This window comes from Trypanosoma brucei, chromosome 6 (genome assembly GCF_000210295.1).
Source record: "Trypanosoma brucei gambiense DAL972 chromosome 6, complete sequence".
Lineage (NCBI taxonomy): Eukaryota > Euglenozoa > Kinetoplastea > Trypanosomatida > Trypanosomatidae > Trypanosoma > Trypanosoma brucei.
This window is the reverse complement of record NC_026739.1, coordinates 495,830-515,440: the sequence shown is the minus strand read 5'-3', so window position 1 is coordinate 515,440 and position 19,611 is coordinate 495,830. Positions and strand designations below refer to the sequence as shown.

At 46.9% G+C, this 19,611-nt stretch overlaps 8 protein-coding genes across 8 annotated transcripts; all 8 read right to left on the bottom strand.

Annotated features, from left to right (window-relative positions):
* Positions 1–87: 87 nt before the first annotated feature.
* On the bottom strand, positions 88–1,428 carry TbgDal_VI2190 (cysteine peptidase, putative; the record flags this gene model as incomplete). The annotated part of the gene is made up of 1 exon (XM_011775724.1): positions 88–1,428. The coding sequence occupies one exon, from the start codon at positions 1,426–1,428 to the stop codon at positions 88–90; it is 1,341 nt and encodes a 446-aa protein (XP_011774026.1).
* An 863-nt stretch (positions 1,429–2,291) lies between these two features.
* Positions 2,292–2,975, bottom strand: TbgDal_VI2180 (p22 protein precursor; the record flags this gene model as incomplete). Its single annotated transcript, XM_011775723.1, has 1 exon — positions 2,292–2,975. One exon carries the CDS (start codon positions 2,973–2,975, stop codon positions 2,292–2,294), a length of 684 nt encoding a protein of 227 aa, XP_011774025.1.
* Positions 2,976–3,382: 407 nt separating this feature from the next.
* On the bottom strand, positions 3,383–3,997 carry TbgDal_VI2170 (hypothetical protein, conserved; the record flags this gene model as incomplete). The annotated part of the gene is made up of 1 exon (XM_011775722.1): positions 3,383–3,997. The coding sequence occupies one exon, from the start codon at positions 3,995–3,997 to the stop codon at positions 3,383–3,385; it is 615 nt and encodes a 204-aa protein (XP_011774024.1).
* Positions 3,998–5,015: 1,018 nt separating this feature from the next.
* Positions 5,016–7,025, bottom strand: TbgDal_VI2160 (hypothetical protein, conserved; the record flags this gene model as incomplete). Its single annotated transcript, XM_011775721.1, has 1 exon — positions 5,016–7,025. One exon carries the CDS (start codon positions 7,023–7,025, stop codon positions 5,016–5,018), a length of 2,010 nt encoding a protein of 669 aa, XP_011774023.1.
* A 987-nt stretch (positions 7,026–8,012) lies between these two features.
* Positions 8,013–9,731, bottom strand: TbgDal_VI2150 (hypothetical protein, conserved; the record flags this gene model as incomplete). The annotated part of the gene is made up of 1 exon (XM_011775720.1): positions 8,013–9,731. One exon carries the CDS (start codon positions 9,729–9,731, stop codon positions 8,013–8,015), a length of 1,719 nt encoding a protein of 572 aa, XP_011774022.1.
* A 446-nt stretch (positions 9,732–10,177) lies between these two features.
* On the bottom strand, positions 10,178–11,968 carry TbgDal_VI2140 (hypothetical protein, conserved; the record flags this gene model as incomplete). Its single annotated transcript, XM_011775719.1, has 1 exon — positions 10,178–11,968. The coding sequence occupies one exon, from the start codon at positions 11,966–11,968 to the stop codon at positions 10,178–10,180; it is 1,791 nt and encodes a 596-aa protein (XP_011774021.1).
* A 1,203-nt stretch (positions 11,969–13,171) lies between these two features.
* TbgDal_VI2130 (ubiquitin-protein ligase, putative) lies at positions 13,172–16,426 on the bottom strand (the record flags this gene model as incomplete). The annotated part of the gene is made up of 1 exon (XM_011775718.1): positions 13,172–16,426. One exon carries the CDS (start codon positions 16,424–16,426, stop codon positions 13,172–13,174), a length of 3,255 nt encoding a protein of 1,084 aa, XP_011774020.1.
* Positions 16,427–18,049: 1,623 nt separating this feature from the next.
* On the bottom strand, positions 18,050–19,087 carry TbgDal_VI2120 (adenosine kinase, putative; the record flags this gene model as incomplete). The annotated part of the gene is made up of 1 exon (XM_011775717.1): positions 18,050–19,087. The coding sequence occupies one exon, from the start codon at positions 19,085–19,087 to the stop codon at positions 18,050–18,052; it is 1,038 nt and encodes a 345-aa protein (XP_011774019.1).
* Between the last annotated feature and the right edge of the window lie 524 nt (positions 19,088–19,611).

Sequence of the window (19,611 nt, the reverse complement as noted above, 5' to 3'; positions counted from 1 at the left end):
CAACCGCAGCTCACTCACTTTGCCCCACTTTCTTATCAGTAGTAGAAGCTGTTTCAGCGCCCATGGAAATGTAATTCATATGATCCATCAAAACACTGTAAATGTGACGTACAACCTCCCATCGGCGGATGTAAACCGTTCCAGCAAATACTTCACTGGAGTTTGAAGAGGAGGGCATGTTCCTTGAACAACGAAACCAAGGCGTTGACGCCGAGTTGGTGCGGTGGAAGACGTAACATATATTCCATCCGCATCATTTTCTGCATTACTGCACGAAATAAATTTGTCGATCAGTACTCCCGCTTGTGAAGAGGAAACGACACCACCTAACGCTACATAATCATTCATACCTTCATAAAAGCGTGATAAGGCTTGAAAGAACGGCGCTGCAGGATCTGCAGGCGCACCGTCGGGAACGGCTTGTTTGCTTCTTCTACACCACGGCACTAGCAAAGCGCGCCAAATAATTTCTCCAAATGTTACATTACAGTCATCGGCTACAACTGTCGCGTTGCTCGCCCCCATTCCACCGTCATTACCATCAACGCTTTGTCCAATTTGTACACTTTCCACTATTCCACTTGATTGTTCCACACTCGATATACTCGACCTGAAATCTCCACCCTTCAAAGTAGAACCACCACCCTGAGACGCCATGCATGTAGATGCAGGAACACGAAAAAGAGCAAAATGCATGAATTTATTCGCCAAAGGCATGTTGATCATAACAGCAACATTTGAGAAGTTGCGCACTGTACGCCGCAGCACTGTCATACGCTCGTTGTGCGCTCTTAACGCCTGCACCAACGGTTCCCCCATATGCGTACACAAAGCGAAGTTCAACATATCGTTGATGACCTCGTTGCGAGCGTCCATTATCCCTTTTATGCTTCCATACATGGCAGAAAATGTTCCTTTCATTATTTGCTTTAAGTAGTCTCGTACGGTTTGTTCAGAGTTTCGACACGCCGTATTGTCCTCCTGCCCAGGACATGGAACTCCTAAAGGTTTGTCAGAGGAAACACAAGTAACACGCGCCTCCAGCAATAATGGCACAGTAAATGAGTGTGGGTTCAATTCTGCGGGGGAGGGCAGCGCTGCCACCGTATCTGGAAGGAAAGGCACATCCGCTCCACTTCCCTCACACAACTTTAGAGCTATGATACTGTCCTTTATAGCACCAACAGGGTATTGCCACGGAACAGGTTCATTATTGTATGTGAACCAAACCAGTAGTGGAGTGTCCACTTGCGCAGCTATGAAGGGTGAAAAGAACTTTTGTACATCATCGCGTATTGCCATTAACGCCGTTGTGCGCGGCAGCAAATATGAAAGTGAAGGTGGTTCCTCCATAATGGTGCAGTCCGTCTTACTTAGCGACACGATAATTGGTACACCTCCCACGTATTCCTCCGCTTCTGTAGCCATGTCTATGCACACGTTTGAAATCAATACGTCTGATGAGCGGGGAAATGGGACCAACACCCCAAATGTGTGGAGTGTCTTTGCTTATTCACTTTAGCATACGCGTGTTCAGGTGATATAATATGTGAAATAAGAGAATTCAAATCAAGATGCAGGTCAGCCACATTTTGGAAAGAAATGGGTGAAGAAAGGCAATAAAAAAAGGAAGTAGTACCATTACGCGCCGCGCTAAGAATACGAAAGGGGGGCAGCGTACAAGAACGAAAGAAGACGAATGAAAAGAAAAAAAGTGGAGGGAAGCAATATGGGCGTCCAAATCAGTAATAACTACAAAAGTTGACCATTATCGGATTTCTCCCTCATCTTGAACAGAAGAAAAGGGCACACAAGTGCGACAGGTATCCAAATAATGTGATTCATATCCATGGCACCAAACTTTCCTCATGGTCCTTCCTTACAAAAAAATGAGCAACTATTTATGCTTGTCCGAATTTTTTCGCATCATCGCCCCTCCCTTGTCCTTCCACTGTCCACTACCACAAGCATCACGCCGCCGTGTTCTCCCCTCCCCCTCCCCTTCATTTTCATCTTCGATATCGTCTTTCTGCCGGTACTTTTGCTGCCCCTTCGACCCGAGAAGTAAAAACAAAAAAAATGATTTCCGCACAAACAAAAATAACTAAGAGAGTCAAACAGAAAAGTCAGGAATTCATTAAATGTAGCTTTGCAACACCAGCAACAATGGAACCAAAGATGTTTACTGGAGCAGTCTAGTTATAGACCCCTTTCTTGTTTTTTTTTCCACAGTTCTCTTTATTTTTTGTGTTGTGCTCCCGCCCCCCCCCCCCCCTCCTCTCCTCTTTACGTTACGAAACAAATTTGTTAATGCTGCTCAGCCACTCTTCGTAGTCCGCCTGCTCTGACCACAAGCTGAACTGGTCAATGAAATTAGCCAGCGTATCATTGACGCCACGTGCACTCAAATAGCTTGTAAAGCTGTCCACAAGATGGTCCTCCAGATCAGCCAAGTCGGGGCCCATGTACAGCTGGCTCTTCTGAAACTGTGCTTCTGCCGACGTGTCCAAGGCTAGTTTTCCGTCATGCCGGAAGCAGACATTGTTGATCACAAACTCGCCATCCTCCACACTCATGCCAAACACCAACGCCTTCCCGCCATTAACCACCAAGACATCGAGAGTGCGCGTGATCTCTTCATTTGATCTATCTTCTCCTGTGAGTTGCAGGATAATTTCCTCGTCCCCATGGGATTTGCGCATTGTGAAATGTGTCACACCAGGCTTACGGTCTATTGTCCACCCCTCAGGTATTTCCGGTTTCTCTGGTAGTCCAGCGCGTTGGCGTTCATCCTCCAACTCACGTAAAGTGGCTTCAGAAAGTCGTTGGTCCGATACCAAGCGTTGCTGCATGTAGACGGGTTGGGGTACCATTGGATTTGTTACCACCGCCGTGTGTGATTTGGCAAAAGAAGCAGCGAAAGCTGCTGCGGCTGAGTTAGCAGCAAAAGCTGTGAATACAAGTGCACGACGCATACTTCACCTTACTGACCTTTTACTCGCTTCACGCCCCGATCAATGTCGCTAATAACTTCTGAACGGCTATCAGTAATTATATAAATTTGAATAGAAAGCGGTAACCACGTCGCCGGCAACAGTATTATGAGAAATTAAAAACGAAGAAAGTACCACTACGTAAAGAGCACATGAGAGGAACACTTTCACCAAATAAATTAGAGAGATGAGTAGATACGTATCCAAGCGGTACGGAGAAGGGATGTCCCCTACATGCTTAATCAACGCAGCTTTCGACTATTAAGCGAAAGCTTGTGCACGCCTCCCGCTGTACCGTGAAACTGAGGGATTAAAAAAGGTGAGAGAGAAACATTTGAGAACGATGCTGCTCTTTGCAAACGCACCCGCAATTATGCTGGTAACCGTGGCTAATCCGCATGCTTCGTAGATCCGTCTTTTACATTAGAATCGTTCGTGCCGGAGTCCACATCACCAGAGGCTGCTGCTTTGCTTTTCCGCTCGTCTACTTTTGAAAGTAATTCATCCAGTGGAGGTATTTTCATGGAGTCAAGCCATGGCAAATAATAGGGGTTCTCCCGGTTCTTCTCCACAGCTAAGCACGTCCTCCATGGTGGTTCATAGTGCGTTGTTCCCGTATTATTGTACAAGTTCCAACAGCACTGCGATTCATAACCTATAGAATCCTTCGGCACATTACCAAAGGAGCATGGAATATTCCCCTCCGTACGCAACAGAAACTCAGAAGTGCCCTCCAGTAATTCATGTCTCGAGGATGCTTGCGGTAACCGTTGGTCACTCAACTGACGCTGTGGGGATACGACTGTTGAACCGCCCCCATTACCCGTATCAATTGTGCGTGGAGAACCTGAACTTCTTACACGTACGTTACGCCCGTCACTTCTCACTTGCGTGTCATCATTTGCGGATGCAGCGAGTTCAGCAGAAGCGGACGGCTCTTGGACTCCATCCGTGCGAGTGTGATTGCTCTGCGTCCCAACGGACTCACCCCATGGTCTCTTCATCTACTAATGTTACAGACAACACACCCACACGGTTGAAACTACACCTAAACAGTTAGATGATTACGGAGCATAGCAAATCATAATTAATTAATTAATGAGGAGATGGCGCAAAAAAAAAAAACGATACTAGCAGAAGTGGGAGCAAATATTCAGCAAAGCAAACCAACGAGTACTCGGATCAGGATGCTTGCGCACGCAGACATGAAATAATGTGTTATTTCCACATACACACACACACACACTATTTCTTACAAAAAGTCACACACATTTGTGAAATATCAACCACTCAAAAACACCGTACAAGCAGCTGAATGTCTTCCCTGCCTGACCCGACATTGAAAGAAGAGGAGGAAGCGCATGGGAATGTAGAAGAAAAGGAAAACGGGAACGATTTAAACGGAAATGCAGCTTCCACCATCTGCTGCACGGCACAGAAGGCTTTAGTCCACCTTTTCAACAATGCGTTGCGTGGGACGAGGGAGCCACACCTGAGCAACCGGTTTGTAGAAACACTCTGTACGCGCGTACAGACACAAATACAGTGAAATATATATATATATATATATATATATAGTAAGCTGTCGTCGACGTGCCGCGAAACACCTGCGGGAAGAAGACATTATGAATAGTATGATACCGCTAGAAAGATAGTTGCTGAACGACTATGGACATTCCTTTCCTAATCCATATCCCCGAATCCGCCCGTACCCGTTTATGTCTGCTTTAACAAACTTCTACGATGAGGAAAAAAGGAAATGGCATAAAGAAAAAGGTGCATTCAATAACAACAACAAAAAAAAAAAAGAGCCGTGTAAAGCGATAAAGAACACATTTACAAGCAGTTACAAGAGGGTTATGTTCACAAAACCATACTTGCCTTCGCCTCCTCACTTTTCTTGAGTACAGCGAAGGAAACATAGCATTTCGTGAAGTATAGAAACAAGCGATCGAGAAATATGAAAGGATAATCGGGGAACTATGTCAAATTTCGTAGTCACCAGAACCACCCGAATATTACCTACCGGTGCCCTGCTTTCGGTGTGGGGGAACTGGTTCCTTTTGTCGTTCGCTCCGCGCGGAGTCGGCTCTGCGTGGGGCCCCGCAAACTTTTTAAGGAACTTGATAAACTTCTACTGGGCACAGGCCGCTGGGGTTGCTGAAATACAGTAGAAGGTCCACCATACAACCCCGCGGAGAGGAATCGGTTAAAGTCCAGGCGAGCCCACAGAGCCCGCTCGTTCCCACGTGTCGCAGATCCCGAAAGGTGCCCCGTAAACGCGGCAATAATTTCCTGATGCACACGAGTCTCCAAAGCTGCAAGTGCAGCCAACACTTCTATCGGAATCTGTGAGCCTTCAACAGTCCACGAAACTAGCCTGTAACGCTTGCAAAGCACATAGAGGGCAAACGAACACTGGAAAAGAGCCTCGCACGCTGAAAAAAGTGCATTAGACCCTTCAGCAATAAAAGAGCCTTCGGTAATATGCCATACGTAGCGATCTAAACACCTCTTTGCATCTTGCACGCTCTTACACTTTGCCATTGCCTTGTCAAGTTCAGCATTTCTTAGCACTATCACATCCACCTGGAGATAGTAACCCAATGTGGTTTGGAGAAATAACAACAATTGCATTATTGCAAAGGCACGGCGGAGCTCCGGCGACGGGTTCTTGTTCGTTAGCAGTGCCTCAGAAAAGAGACCCCTAACAGAATGAAGTGCGTGTAGTGAAAAGCGCCTCACAATATGAAATGAAAAGATACGCTGATAGTACTCCATAGCCTTGGGTGACACAACAAGTTGCAAACCTCGCGGGGGAACGTAATGAAGCCCTAAGCCACGCATGCAGCTCAGAATTGCTCGAGCCGTATCCTCAATGGAGCGCAAAGTCCCGCTTCCTTCACCCTCCTCTGCCTCAATTGGGAGCCGCACAAATGTGCTGAAGCGCTCAAACACGCGCACATCCCCTAAACCTGACATTTCCAGTGCATATGCAAATGCATCCGCAGCAGTCCGGTTGACCACCGCCTCCGTTACCGTCGATCGTGAAATGGTATCATCCACAAAAGTTGAAAAAGCGGTCTCCACAAACGTATGCCAAAAGTCCCCGCGATGACACAAGAACATCGCCCGCATCGCATCTATGTGTTTCCGCAGGTCAGCCTGTTTACTAACTTTAAGCCACAAGGCCTTTGACCACAGTGCATGCGTTTCCTCAACACGTGTCTCCAGCTCATCCACTACGAGGAAACCATTCACACACAGCGATGGGTGGTAAATAGCCCTAAACACCGCATCCGCTGCCTCATCCTGCGCACCCAACGCAAGCTGCTCAAGATATTCCTTACCGTGACTCTCAGCGTCACTGAGCAGAACCCGCCGCTCTTTTCCCACTGAGAGTATCAGTAAGCCAAGTTCCATGGGTATGCCATGAGGAAGGAGATCACTATGCAGTGTGTGGTCCTCCTTTCCTCCCTTTGACTTCACAGAAATAAAGAAGTCACGGCGGCCATGGAGCACAACACCATGAGCAACATAGTGTCCAATGGTATAAAGGAGAGACATCCACACAGCCTCGCCCATCCACAGCCTAAACTTCTGGGGGATCTCCCGATTTGAAAGGAACGACTGTATTGTTACAAGGAGAAGATCTGCATTCTTTTGCTGCTGAACCATCTCCATGATAAGTGAAAAAGCGAGAAAGTACGTGGGTCGGAGCGACACAACCGAGGACGGCGTTACAGCAGCTCGGACGGATTCCTCGTAACTACGCAGTATTTGCACGACAGCGGATGCAATAGCTGAAATGTAGAGCCCATCTGTGCGTCCAACAGCAAAGTCAGTAGCAAGAGCCCGTAACGTTTGGCACATCTCCCCGAGTGGCAACACCTCCCCGACCAACGACCGCTCGGATGGGTGGAGCTGCGAGAAAGTGCCAGTAACTCCGGCATCACACGGAGAATCCTTCAATATCTCGAAGGGTAACGACGCGGAGTGAAACCCGAGAAGAGCGCACTGCAGTTCTTCCATGGTCACTATTCTTTGTAACCTTATATTTCTCTTCCTGTTCCACCTTCTATGGAAAAATTTTGCTTGTCGTGTGACTCAATTCAAAGCGCACTACCGGTTAAAAGTTGGAAATGTTGGCCGCTAGGAGAGAAGCAAGTGATGCAAGTGTGAGTTGTGAAACTTGCTGGAGTGGGGAGGAGGTTTCGTCTCCTTAATCCGCAGCCAGGGCTCAGCATAGGCAGGATAGTATTTGTACCCATGTGCATGGAAGAAAACAAAAAAGAAAAGGAACAACATTGTCGAAAAGAGAGGGAAGAAAAGACAATATATCAACACGCAGAGTAAAGTACCAAGCAGTTTCTAAAAGGAGGGGACAGCGCCCAAGGCAGAAGGCAACAATATATGAGAACAAAAAAGAGAACGGACGCTACACGAACGAGAAAAAAAATAAAGGAAGCAGTATGGAGATAAAGTTGTTAGCTATATATTGCATGCACACACACCATTTTTATATGTTAAATAAAACAATTTCTCTTCTAGAGATCATATTTCCCCCGTCCAAAAAAAAAAAAAAGTCTGACCACACTCGCCGCTCACGGTCATATTAACACATAGAGAACATACCTATGCATATGTAAAAGCACATATATATGAAAATGGGGAGGAACTGGTACATGCACACGTCCACAGGTAGAGCACTGATTCAAAAAATATATTAAAGCAACAACGATAACAATAACAAGGTATATGTCGTAGAAATACCTTTACAAAGCTCTTCCTTAACCCCCTTTTCCTTTTTGTTCAGTTTACATTTTTCACGATGTGACAAATATTCCGCGCACAATAACAGAAAGTATTTTTCGTATGCTTCCAAACAGATGAAGATAGTAATATCGGCAATAATCGTAGTGATAGTTGTAAAAAAAAAAAAAGAAACACTAAGTCAAGACCTTCTGATGGCAGGGACAGATCAACAAATGGATATATATATATATATATATTTCCCGATCACACGCCTCGAACAGTCAACCTCTCAGGGTGCTCCACCTGGAACGCGTACCGAAATACGTGATTATTCGCCCCAGGTGAAAGTTTCAATTTCCATTCTATCATCCCCATCTGGTCCATGGCACATTTCATGCCGTCGGCAGTTAATCTCCCCTTTAATGCCTTGGAACTAGGCTCCACAACACACACCTTCACCTCATCATCAGGTGACAGGGGACATTGGTCACGCACCAGCAGCGTAGTTTCCCTCTGTACTGTTCCCTTCACGGAAAATTCATATACGTGGTCCATACGCACGAGTGGGGAGCGCACAACTCTCGTTACTATGGAACGAGTACGCTTGACCTCCTTACGCACAACCTCCACTCTCTCGTCGGCGCCAAGGGAAGCGCTGAAATCCGCCCCAGCCGGTACCAAATCCAACCTCGAACCACACATAAATGTGCTATCAACAAAAATGTGACTTTTCCCCGGAAGGAATATGTATGGACTTGTGTTTTTTGCCTTTGCAGTTCGAAACACCCTTTTATCGCTCTTCGGCACTGCGTGATACTCCAACTCGACTGGAAATGTCTGCTTCGCAATGGCAACCTTTACCAATCGGTTGTTATTTCTTACTGTGGTAAGACCAAGAACATGGAATGAACTGATGGCACCTGAGAAGGGTGACGAGGAAGAGACGATGGCTTGCTTCACCCTCGCCTCTCTGGGGGCGGCGTTGCAATCAGTCGTGTCCACGGCCCTCGCAGCACACGGCATGGGCATCCCCCTCAAATTCATTGCTAGAAGACGCGGTTTCAAGTTGGCAATAGGCGGTTTGAGACTAATCCTCCACGTTGCCAATTTGGGCGGCTGAGTTCCGAAATGGGGTGCCGCCGTACTCACCTTCAGTTGTACTTTATTCCAATCTATGGGCGTACGCTGCTGCACCTGCGCGTAGTACGTAAGATCCATAGTTGAAGTACTCGAGCTCACACGCATGTCATATAATGGCTTCCAAGATGCTCCTGTAACAACAAAACTAACGTTAAGTTTCAGTTCGGTGGGTCGCTCACGAACCGTTAACGTTACCTCAACAGTTGTGTTGCGGCGCTGCCTTCGCTTTCCACGTTGCATCTCTCCTAGTTCTTCCTGGAGTTTTGACAAGCTCGCCTGCAGCTTCGTCTCTTCATCCTTCAACTCCAGCAAACACTCCCTAACGTGTCTTTTGCGGCCGCTTATAAAACAAATGAGCTCCATCCACGATGATGGTTGAGAGAGAAATAACGTGATCGCCGTCGTATCTGTTAACTGTTTATGAGCACGCGATGGGCAATCCCGCTCGCCCATAATCATGAGTTTTTTCTCAATCTTCTCAACAGCTGCTTCAACGGCGCTTTGAACCTTTTTCTTGTCGGTGACTGCGTCAATCTTCCCCTGCAACTCATCGATCGAATCCTTAAGTACTCTCACCCCCTTTCGCACTTCCTCCGTTAGGTCTGTGTGTTTGAGTCGAACGTCGTGGACCGCAACGTGGCGGTTTGATCCGTCTTGGACTTTTACCAGCAATGTGTTGGTCATCATATCCTCCCAATTGCCTTCTGGCCGAAGGTGGATTATATGTGTACCGCATTCGAGTGCGGTGCTTGCAACGAATGCAAGTTGCGCACGATCGCTAAAGACCGTCACTCCTTTCAGTGAAGGAATTAGCTCAATGTGATCACTTGACACAGAGGACATGGCTGTATTTGGGTGTGATCAATTTATTTGCTTAGATACGTGTACGGCCGTCTACTTCACTTATTTACTTTGCACGGCGTTTCGTCCAACACAAGTGCAAAAGAGAAAAAACACGAATACACGCGGAAAAGGTGAAGAATGAAGACCTTTGGGTTGCTCGTAGCTCTACCCACATTAAAACGCATGAGTAGCCGCAAGAATCAGACACCGCAAGGCGTCCTTCTCCACGTAAGAGAGAATCTTTGTTTTGTTTTTTTTTGATTCGCTCCCTCAGCGTCCATCCTCCAATCCTTGTCGTATCTGATAACGAGGAAATTCAACAAAACAGTTCAGTACACCGAACAATAGCGCCCAAGCGCACTCCTTTAAATCGCTCACCATTGTATTACTTCCACCCAAAGCACAGCACAGCACAGCACAGCACAGAGCGAGCAAATCACACAACCTCACAATTCACCAAACTGTTCCTGGTGGAATTTTTCGCGTTTGCTCTGTCCATCCTTAAGAATACGCCCGTCAAATAACTTTGTTGCAACTTTGAAAGCCAAGCAACCCGCAGGATCCCCAATCTCCTTGAACATAAGCGTTACCTCATGGTCCATCATGTATGTATAAGTGAGACTCTCCATAGTTTTGATAGTGAGGTGGGCAGCGGCTTCCCAGTCAAGGCGGTGAATAAGACAACGCATCAGCAACAAATACATTTCTGCATCCCGCAAATACCACTGATCCGTCCCAACGAGAGAAGGGTTCATTAGGGCACGCCACAGTTCTTGGAAAATATCATCAGTGATGCGCTCTTCTTCCATAGGGCTAATAGAAAGCATAACGTGCGGATAGGGGTTATAGACATTGGGATCCCAAAGGTGACGCGGCACAGCATGCGATGAGCATTGGACATGAGGAACTGATGTACGTTGGCGCAGTGACGCGACAGTGGGTGCGCGCTTCCATTTGAATAAGGCTGCCGTATCATTCATGTCTCTCTCAATTATTGCCGGGCTACGGAGCTCTGGCATCTTGTTGTCGTTATAAAAGAGATGCTTCATCGAATCACGTGCCTGCTTGGCTGAACCAAAGAGAGCCAGAGAAGTGTCACGTGCGTCCAAATACCGACCCCACTTCCGTCGCTCTTCAAGACCTGTGGGGGTCATCTTACAATTTTTTTTGGGGTGCCGCGCACAAAGTTCCACAAAGCGGCGAAACATGAGCTTTGTTTGGAGCCGTGTTCGATGATGTGTGAGATCAACACTCTCAGTTACTTGACGCAGTGCTTCCCTCGCCTCATCGTTGCTCCGCACAAACACTATGGCATAACTCTCCGCCGCCACAATGTCATTCTGTGAAACATCAGAACTTGCACTTTGCGCTGATTTGGCATAGTCTACACGGACTCCCTGCAAAGTATGGGCACTTACACGTTGCAGCAGTGTTCCCATATCGATAAGATAATGATGATGAACGCATTCACTACTTGCCGCCAGTGAAGCATGATCGGTCCCCTTTTCGAGTGTGGACTCCCGACGTTTCACCTCACGAGCAACACGGTGCAGAGTTTCCACAGCAGCTGTATTATTTCTTAGCGTGCTTTGTAGCAAGGCAAGTGCATGGTAACAATGAAGCAGATTGCCCATAAGTTTCCCCTCAGCCGCCGCGGATGCCATATCATCCACAACGAACTCAATCATCGCGGAGAGACCCGCCGTTCTTGTGTTTACCACACAAGTTTTCACAGGCGTCTCCAGGGGCACCCCAGCTAACTGAAGCGAGGAACGCATGGCCTCCACAAGAAGACTCAACGGCCCAGAAGCTGGCGACAGTTCCCCGCGGTCCTCCAGGCGCTGAAATAGTGCCTGTGGGCTGACCTCACCGCGAGGGAAGTCATTAAACACCGCTATTGTACTCCGTACCCGCGGAAACGCATCTGCATGCGAAAGAAGTACGGCAAAAATGTGCACGTAGTCCCAGTCACAGAGCTGCACGCCTAACGCGCGCATCCACACCACCACAAGTAGGGATGCAGTGGGTGGGTAGTCGCTGCTATTAGCCACATGGTGGAGTACAGATGTGAGCAGTGGACAACCATCCGCACCACATATCTCGTTACCTAACGCATCTTGTGCTGCCGCAAACACGCGAAGAATACTACTGAGGACATTAACGGGGCTCAGACAGTGAAATGTGTCAATGATACGCGCAAACACGGCGGCATCGACTTCACCGCGCTGCACCATCATAAGGAGCAACTGCTCGACGTTGTCCTTATCCCGTGTGTAGTTAAACACGCGGAAGAGTGATTGGTAGTGAAAACTATCAAGCGACTCTTGTAGTGTTTCCCGGATGTGTTGAAGGACCAAACTGAGATCCTCTGCATTATGGTTTCGTGTATATGTGTCAACGAGTTCGTTCGCTTCTTGCAGCGTGATGGGTACTGCTTCCCTCTCAGACTCACGGGTAACCGCAGCGCCGTCGGCTGTGGGTGAGCGGAGATGCGCTATACGAGCCACAGCGGTACGATGCCGCTCCTCACGATGAAACGGCTGCCACCAATCCGGGACAACGCGTGCATTGAGTATAAACGAGCCCCGAATGCACCGTGTGATGCTAAGCATTCACAAGGAAAATTACAACGGCAGTAGCGATAATGTACCACGACGAATATGAAGTGGGAGAGAAGTAATAATACAGGTCTAGGTCTAAACCACAAGAAGAAAGGCCCCCCCCCTTTCCCCTCTCCTTGCGTGTGAAATAAAATGGAAAAACAAAAAGCAACAACGAAAAGAGTGGGATGCAGTGAAGACAACAGCAATACTTATAAGAAAGACACAAAAGGAGAGACATTTGGGGAAGAGGGAAGGGCAATGACCAGGAAATATCTGAAGGGGAAGTGAAACGTGCCCAACGGCAAGAGGGCGTCATTCACCCCCCCCCCAAAAAAAAAGGTTGTGAGCGCACACTGAAGTAATAAGCACCATCAAACATACATCAACTAATTACTTTCTCTTTCAAAAAAGGTTGCAGCGCAGGCCAAAAGTGACGAATGACGATGGAGGTTCGTCGAAAAAAAAAAAATGGGTATGCATTAGCGCATGAACGCACATATACGAGCACGCGAGATACACGCACACCACAAGCGATACGTTGGCACACCAAAGCACAACTTCTGAAAGAAAAAAAACCAGGGGAAAGCGCTTTGGGGTGAGGGAAAGGAACTTCCCTCACTCCCTGGTTTTATTTCTTCCTTAACACAAGGAAGGAGGAGTATTAAGCGAGAATAGGATCACATCCGTTATCGCAGCGATCTATCTCAACATACATACACACAGGCACAAACTACTCTGCCAGAAACCACTTCATCTCCCCTGTGTGTGGAACAGTCATTTCGACATCCCTTTCACAATATTTTCAGGTGTACGATAACGAAGAGGGAAACAATCCGCTCAACTGAGACCGAAGTCATCCGTCTCTTCAATTGCAGCTGTTATCTTTTGCTGCGCTACCCCGAACGTCTGGTACGGTGGAAGCTTTAGAGTGCAGAAACACGTTGATGCAGATGGCAATCGCTCTTCTGCCTCATTCCACAGGACATGAATTTTGAAAGGTGGGTTGAGAAATTTGAAACCAAGCAGCGGAGGGCGGTTCATTGAAGTGGAAAACTTTAGAAGCTTCCTCTGCTGTTCCAACGGCAGAGACTGCACTACCTCCCAGAACACTTGTACGGGTTTGCTAGTGGCGTCGTCAGGAACGTGGTATTGAGTGTGCTGTTTCCAATCTTCCACATCAATGTTACACTCTACATCACCACCGAACAACTTCATGACCTCATTACTATCAAAGAGTCGTAACCAACTTCGGTGGACGATACTTTCCAGACCACTCCGAAATGCCCGTGTTTGCTTGGCTGTTTCACGATTAAGTTTGAAGTCTGCAATCAAGTGAATATAATTCAAACAGTTGCGGCGAGTGACAGCAATGTTGCGACCACCGTGTAGAAGCTCCACTTCGTGCACCCGATCAAGGGCCTCCACGGTGTACGTGAAGTTGAGCTCAAGGTTTTCAATTTCTTCCTCGCTCAAACTCATAAGAGAAACAAGGTGGCGGTAAAGTTGACTATCAAAGCTCCTTAGGTTATTGATGGAGTTGCTGCGCCCCAGAATAGCATTACGGAAATGTAGAGCAAATGGAATATCTTGCAAAACACCATCACGCAATCCTCGGCCTACCATAGCACCAAGAAACTTGATACGCTTGAGATGATCCCGATCACCAGTCACCTCCCAGCTGAAAGGATTTGGATAAACGTATCCAGCATCCGTCAAGCAAAAGAGCCCATGCTCCGCCGCAAAACCCTCCTTGCAGAGGGACAGTAGAAATTCGCGGTAGACGCCGTCGCCGTAACCCTCTTCCACCAAATCATTTGCCGCACGGAAACGGACATAATACATATCACTACTACCGGGGTTATCAGCAAAGCGGTCAAAAGCGTCGGCAAAAGTGCAACCGCGACGCACCACAAAGTGTCCCCACGTGGTGGGACGGCTGCGTTCCACGTGGCTAGAGAGAAAGGATGTTAACAAGGTGACACGTGCTCCGAATGGAACGGTAAAGGGGATACGCTGCAAAACATGAATGCAACGTTCCTCCTGTGGCCACGAAAGACTCCCGTTCCACCATGGAAGGGAAACGTACGACTCATGGTTCCCTTCACGCAAACTTGGTGCCCAATGTCCATCTTCCCGCTCTTCATTGTCATCCTCCGTACAATCCTCATCATCTTCATTTGACACAATAGCGGACCATGTGCCACACTCAATACTTTTAAACGTCTTTAGAAGTAGGTGATCGTGGCAAATTATCCAAACCGACGGGTGCGGAACAAACGATTGAGCCTCACCTACGACGTGCAGCTTTAAAAACAATGTGAGGGCCCCCTGCACCACCACTTCACATTTGCTGTACGGCAACACACCGTGGAAGAACGACTGATACAAAATCCCCTTGAGTGCAAAAATAAGCTTCAGAGTGTCAGCACGATCAAACACCGCGCAGCGATCAAGTCCTTCCAAGAAACCTGTTGCGTCAACAAAGTAACTCATCAGACAAAAAAGTGTTACCGACACAGCGGGGTATGGATCGTAAAACAGGCCGTGCGTGGAACGAGGCAACGACAACTTGCTGAGCAGCTCTGTGGGTGGGGCAACGGGTGAAGGAAGGTCAAGCAGCTTCCCAGTGGCCACGCACTCCAACAGCTCCGCTGCGCTCATTGCAGCTGTGCTTTCGAAGGTGCTGCTGTGACAATTTCGGTACACATCCCACAGACACCGCAAAAGGCCTGAAGAATAAACAAACTTTGAAATGATGGTGGTTGCCTCAAGTCGTTGGCGCGCAGAGGCAGTAGCAAATTTGTAGAGAGGCCAAATAAACACGCAACACAGAAGGTTAACGTCGGAGAAAGAATCCGTGCTATGTGCCGAGAGACTCGTTCGCAGACCCTCCTCAAGCAAACGGAGGCCATACCCCGTACTAAATAGGTATGTTGACAGGTGTTTGTGGGCCGCATGTTCCTGATGCGCGGTGGTGTGCGAATGGTGAAAATCTGATAACGTCTCTCGAATAAGTTCATCCTCGGAGCTGCATAGGAGAGTCGCGCGTGAAAGACAAATGAGCCATTTCCGCCGTAAAACTTGCTTCTGTGCATCTTCATCAGCACCGTGGTGGAAGTACGGTAGGACTCTCACCAATTTCCCAAGAATCTGCAACGGCGGCGAGCTCGCCGTTGATTCTAAAATTTTCAGGGTAACGTCCACAATGGCCTCCAAGAATATCGCATTCGTTTCCTCACTCACCCGTGGGTAACAATCCCTGCGCACGGTGCCTAACAGAACACTCAGCGCACACGTTGTAGGGGAAAGATAATAAGAAACATTGGAAGTCGAGCCTACGGCGTAAGCTAGCAACGTACGACTAGCAGTAGATTGCACGCTACTCGCAGCTGCAGCGGGTGACAGAGTAGCATACAAACCATACAGTGCAGAAATAATTTCCTCATCGGGAGTTGCATTGTGTCGAATGACAAGATCAAGTGCACAGATAAGTATGTCGGCTCCGTTACCCAGTTTCTTCGCAGCAGCAAACAGTGATGCTAGTGGCTGCAAATGCTCCCTACTTCGTTCTACTACGGCTTCCTCATCACAGGAAGGTGTTAAGTATGCTTCCAGTGTCAACTTCATTAACAGCATAATTGCGTGGGGGAAACCTAACAGTTGCTCCTCCAAGGCACCACCACGCAAAACAGCACTCAACCGATTCAATAAAATTTGTGAGCATTCGCGTAACTGTACGCTACAAACCAACAGACCAACTATTCCACGACGAACAAACTCGTACAGCCAACAAAGGCGTTCTAACGGTTCATCCGCTTCGGAAGAGGTACCACCATCAGCAGCTGCATCCTGTGTCTCTTTAATTTCCTTTAGTGCAGCACGCGCCAGTTCAGCAAGAGCCATGCGTGCCAATAACCCTCGTGTGTTTCTCTGGATGCACGTCGCCGCCTGACACTCCCTCTTTTCTTTCTGCCGCTGCTCACGCTGGGCGCGAGCATTGTTCAAAATTACGTTTTTTGAGGGTTGACGATCGTTAGAGAGGGTGAGCCGGTTGGGCCGGCTTTTGCCGGTAAATACAAAATTTCCATGCATTTTCAACCACGAGAAGAGATATTTAAAAAAAAAACACTATGCGCTTCGGAGGGAGGAAAGCAGGGGGAGAAAAGTTTAAAAATAGGTACGTTAAAAAGTATTACATATATAACAGCAAAACTAACCAGCGGAACTGTCCACCCTATAGCCCCTGCACAACGGTGAAAAGTCGGGTAATTAGTGAAAGGGAAAAAACAACAACACATGTTGTAACCCCCTAATACCAACAACGCAGAGGATTGTGAAAGCAACAGAACAAACTCCTTACCCTCCCTTACTTATATATATATATATATATTAGCTGAAATCGCACACATTCCGACTGCATTCTAGGAACAGTTCCTGTAGCCCTTTGCCTCAACCTTTCATTGCACAGATAATATCAACCTAATATACAGCACACCACAACAACACACTTTTCGAAATGCCGGAAGGTTCCACAAAATATCCCCTCCCCTCAATCCAAAACAGCCGCCCATCGAAACTACAAGCAAACAGAGCTCCGCGGCCACCCGATGTAATCACATAGATTTTGCAACAACCAGAAAAGAGAATCGGAACCCGAGACATGCAAGTACCTCAAAAAAAATTTAGCAACACACCCCGAAAGCCCTGACCATTTTGGCATCTCATATCACGACATTAACTTTAAATTATCCGCACATCCTAGGAAAGGGCAACCACTTGGTCAGCGATAACGTGAAACCTCGGCATCAGAAGCAATAAGGTAAGCACCTCTCTTCCCTCCCATTCCCCCACATCAAAAAAAAAAACTTGCAACGGAAGTGGGTCGCTACTCATCACACATACTGCGGTTCAATCCCCTAGCAGCTCCAAAACGACCCAGAGATCTTATAAAAACCTAATATCTACAACATAATGCGAAACTCAACTCCACATAGTAACAACAAAATTAACTATGTTTATTAAAATGCACAAACAGAAGGCTACACGGACGCTGATAGGGATGACAACGATAAAGAAAAATAATCCCCATTACCATCATTATCGTTTACAAATTCAAAGAATGAAGAGACAAGGAATAAATATTATGACAGAAGACCGACTCATCAAAACCAAGTAAAAAAGACACAGAATGATATACAACGGAAGCAATAAAGAGAAATTAAAAGAATTATAGATGCGAAGGTTCACCAATGTGGTACAAAAGACAAATTATTAAATTTGCTTTTGATCCTATAACATAGTGATAAACACATCAATATCACCTTTTCAATTAGAACCTCATAAGCATCAAACAGCTGAATTAACAACAAAACAAAAAACACCAACACCAACGCGAACTAAGTCAAATAAAAATTAAATAACATAAACACAACAACAAGAGGGGTATTAACGACAAGTTTATCTACCTGCTTTCACCCCTCCCACAAACAAACACACACACACACAAAAACACCACCATACAGCATATAAAACTGAGTGTTAAAAAAAAATTGAAACAACGAAAAAGATAAAGAACATCAACAAACATTATCGACCATCCTTAACAAAAAAAAAACAATTATACTAAATTTAAAAAAACAAATCATCAACCACACCATCGAAATCATATCAACCACCGTATTTGGCATTAACAACCGACAACGAAAACAAAAAAACTCAAGGAGAAAAACTGGGCTTCTCGGGGAACGAGCAACCGTCACGCTGGATAACCTCTTGTGCTGTGTAGTGGCCAGTTTCGCAACAGCGCCGCAAATCCTTACCAACGGCATAAGCACTCAAAAATCCACCCATAAATGCATCCCCAGCACCATTCATGTCAATTACTTTGTCCTGATCTAACTGAGGTACAGGAACCGTCTCCACACCATCCCTAGTTGCAAGCACTGTTGATTCAATATCACGAGTGAACACAACAACACGACCTTTTGTGCCTGTGTAAGGAACTTCAGATACTGCTCGCCTTGCAATCTCCTCGACACAGTCCGTATCCCACTTCATCATGTTGGCAAACTCCTTTGCCTCATGTCGGTTGGCCACAATTATATCAGTATAGGGCAGAACCTCCCCAAGTTGCGCGGAAAAGAATTGCATAATAAAAGGGGCCGATAAGTTGATCATAAAAAGTCCATCCACCTCACGAGCCTTTCTGCACGCCTGAAGAACGTGATTAACGTCAACTGTCAACGTGAAACCGGAGAAATAGAAAATTCTGGATTCATCCATCGCCCTCACGACAGCAGGGGAGCGCATATGCTCACTGGAGAGGTGATTTGCTGCACCAAGATCAGCAACAAGAGTGCGTTCCTTGCCGGTGATACAAACTGCACACGCACCACTCCCTGCTTTCGTCGTATGCTCAACAGCCATCACAATTCCTTCATGCTCGGCAGCTTCCTTCAGAACCTTGCCGTACCGATCATCTGCAATGCAGCCAACATATGTAACAAACTTCCCCTTATACGCTTGCTGCATCCACTGCGCAACGCGCGCCACGTTCAAGCCAGATCCACCAGGGACATACCGCACATTGGGCATTTTCTCGATATCGTCGAATATTCCTTTCTGGCGCTCAGACAACAAGATGGCCGTGCCGCGCTCCAAACCATACTTGACCAAAAATTCGTCGGACACGTGAGCCGAGACGTCAAGTAATGGATTACACTGAACGTATACCCTCAGAGGAGCGGATGACATTTGCAAACCTTTAGATGACTGAAAGTAGATGATTCTTGTTAGCGTTATAACTATCGGCCTTGGGCAGAGTTATCCCACCAGGGTAATATTACACGTAATGAAGTAGATCAAGGAGAAAGGATATCGAGAATGACAACTGCCACACTATAAAGCAGTAATCAGCAAAATAAGAGTGACACAACAAAAATAAAAGACACTAACAACACACATCAAGGCGATAGAAACTCAACGCAACCTTTAAAAAAATAACAGTAACATCAGTCACGGCGTACCAAAACGCATCGGCCTTCGGTAACAGACAGCACACCCGTCCATCGCACATCCACCCCCAGAACACAACCAAAACTAATCATATAAAGTAACACCAACAGCAATGCCGCGTCTCCAGAAACAGGGGTAGAACAGCTATGAAAACACTATCCATGTAAATGCAAACGTCTATCCCCAGCGACAGCATACCCCTCCATTGCAGATCACCGCAGCACGATAAAGAAAATTGACAACAAAAGCGACGAGAAAGAAAT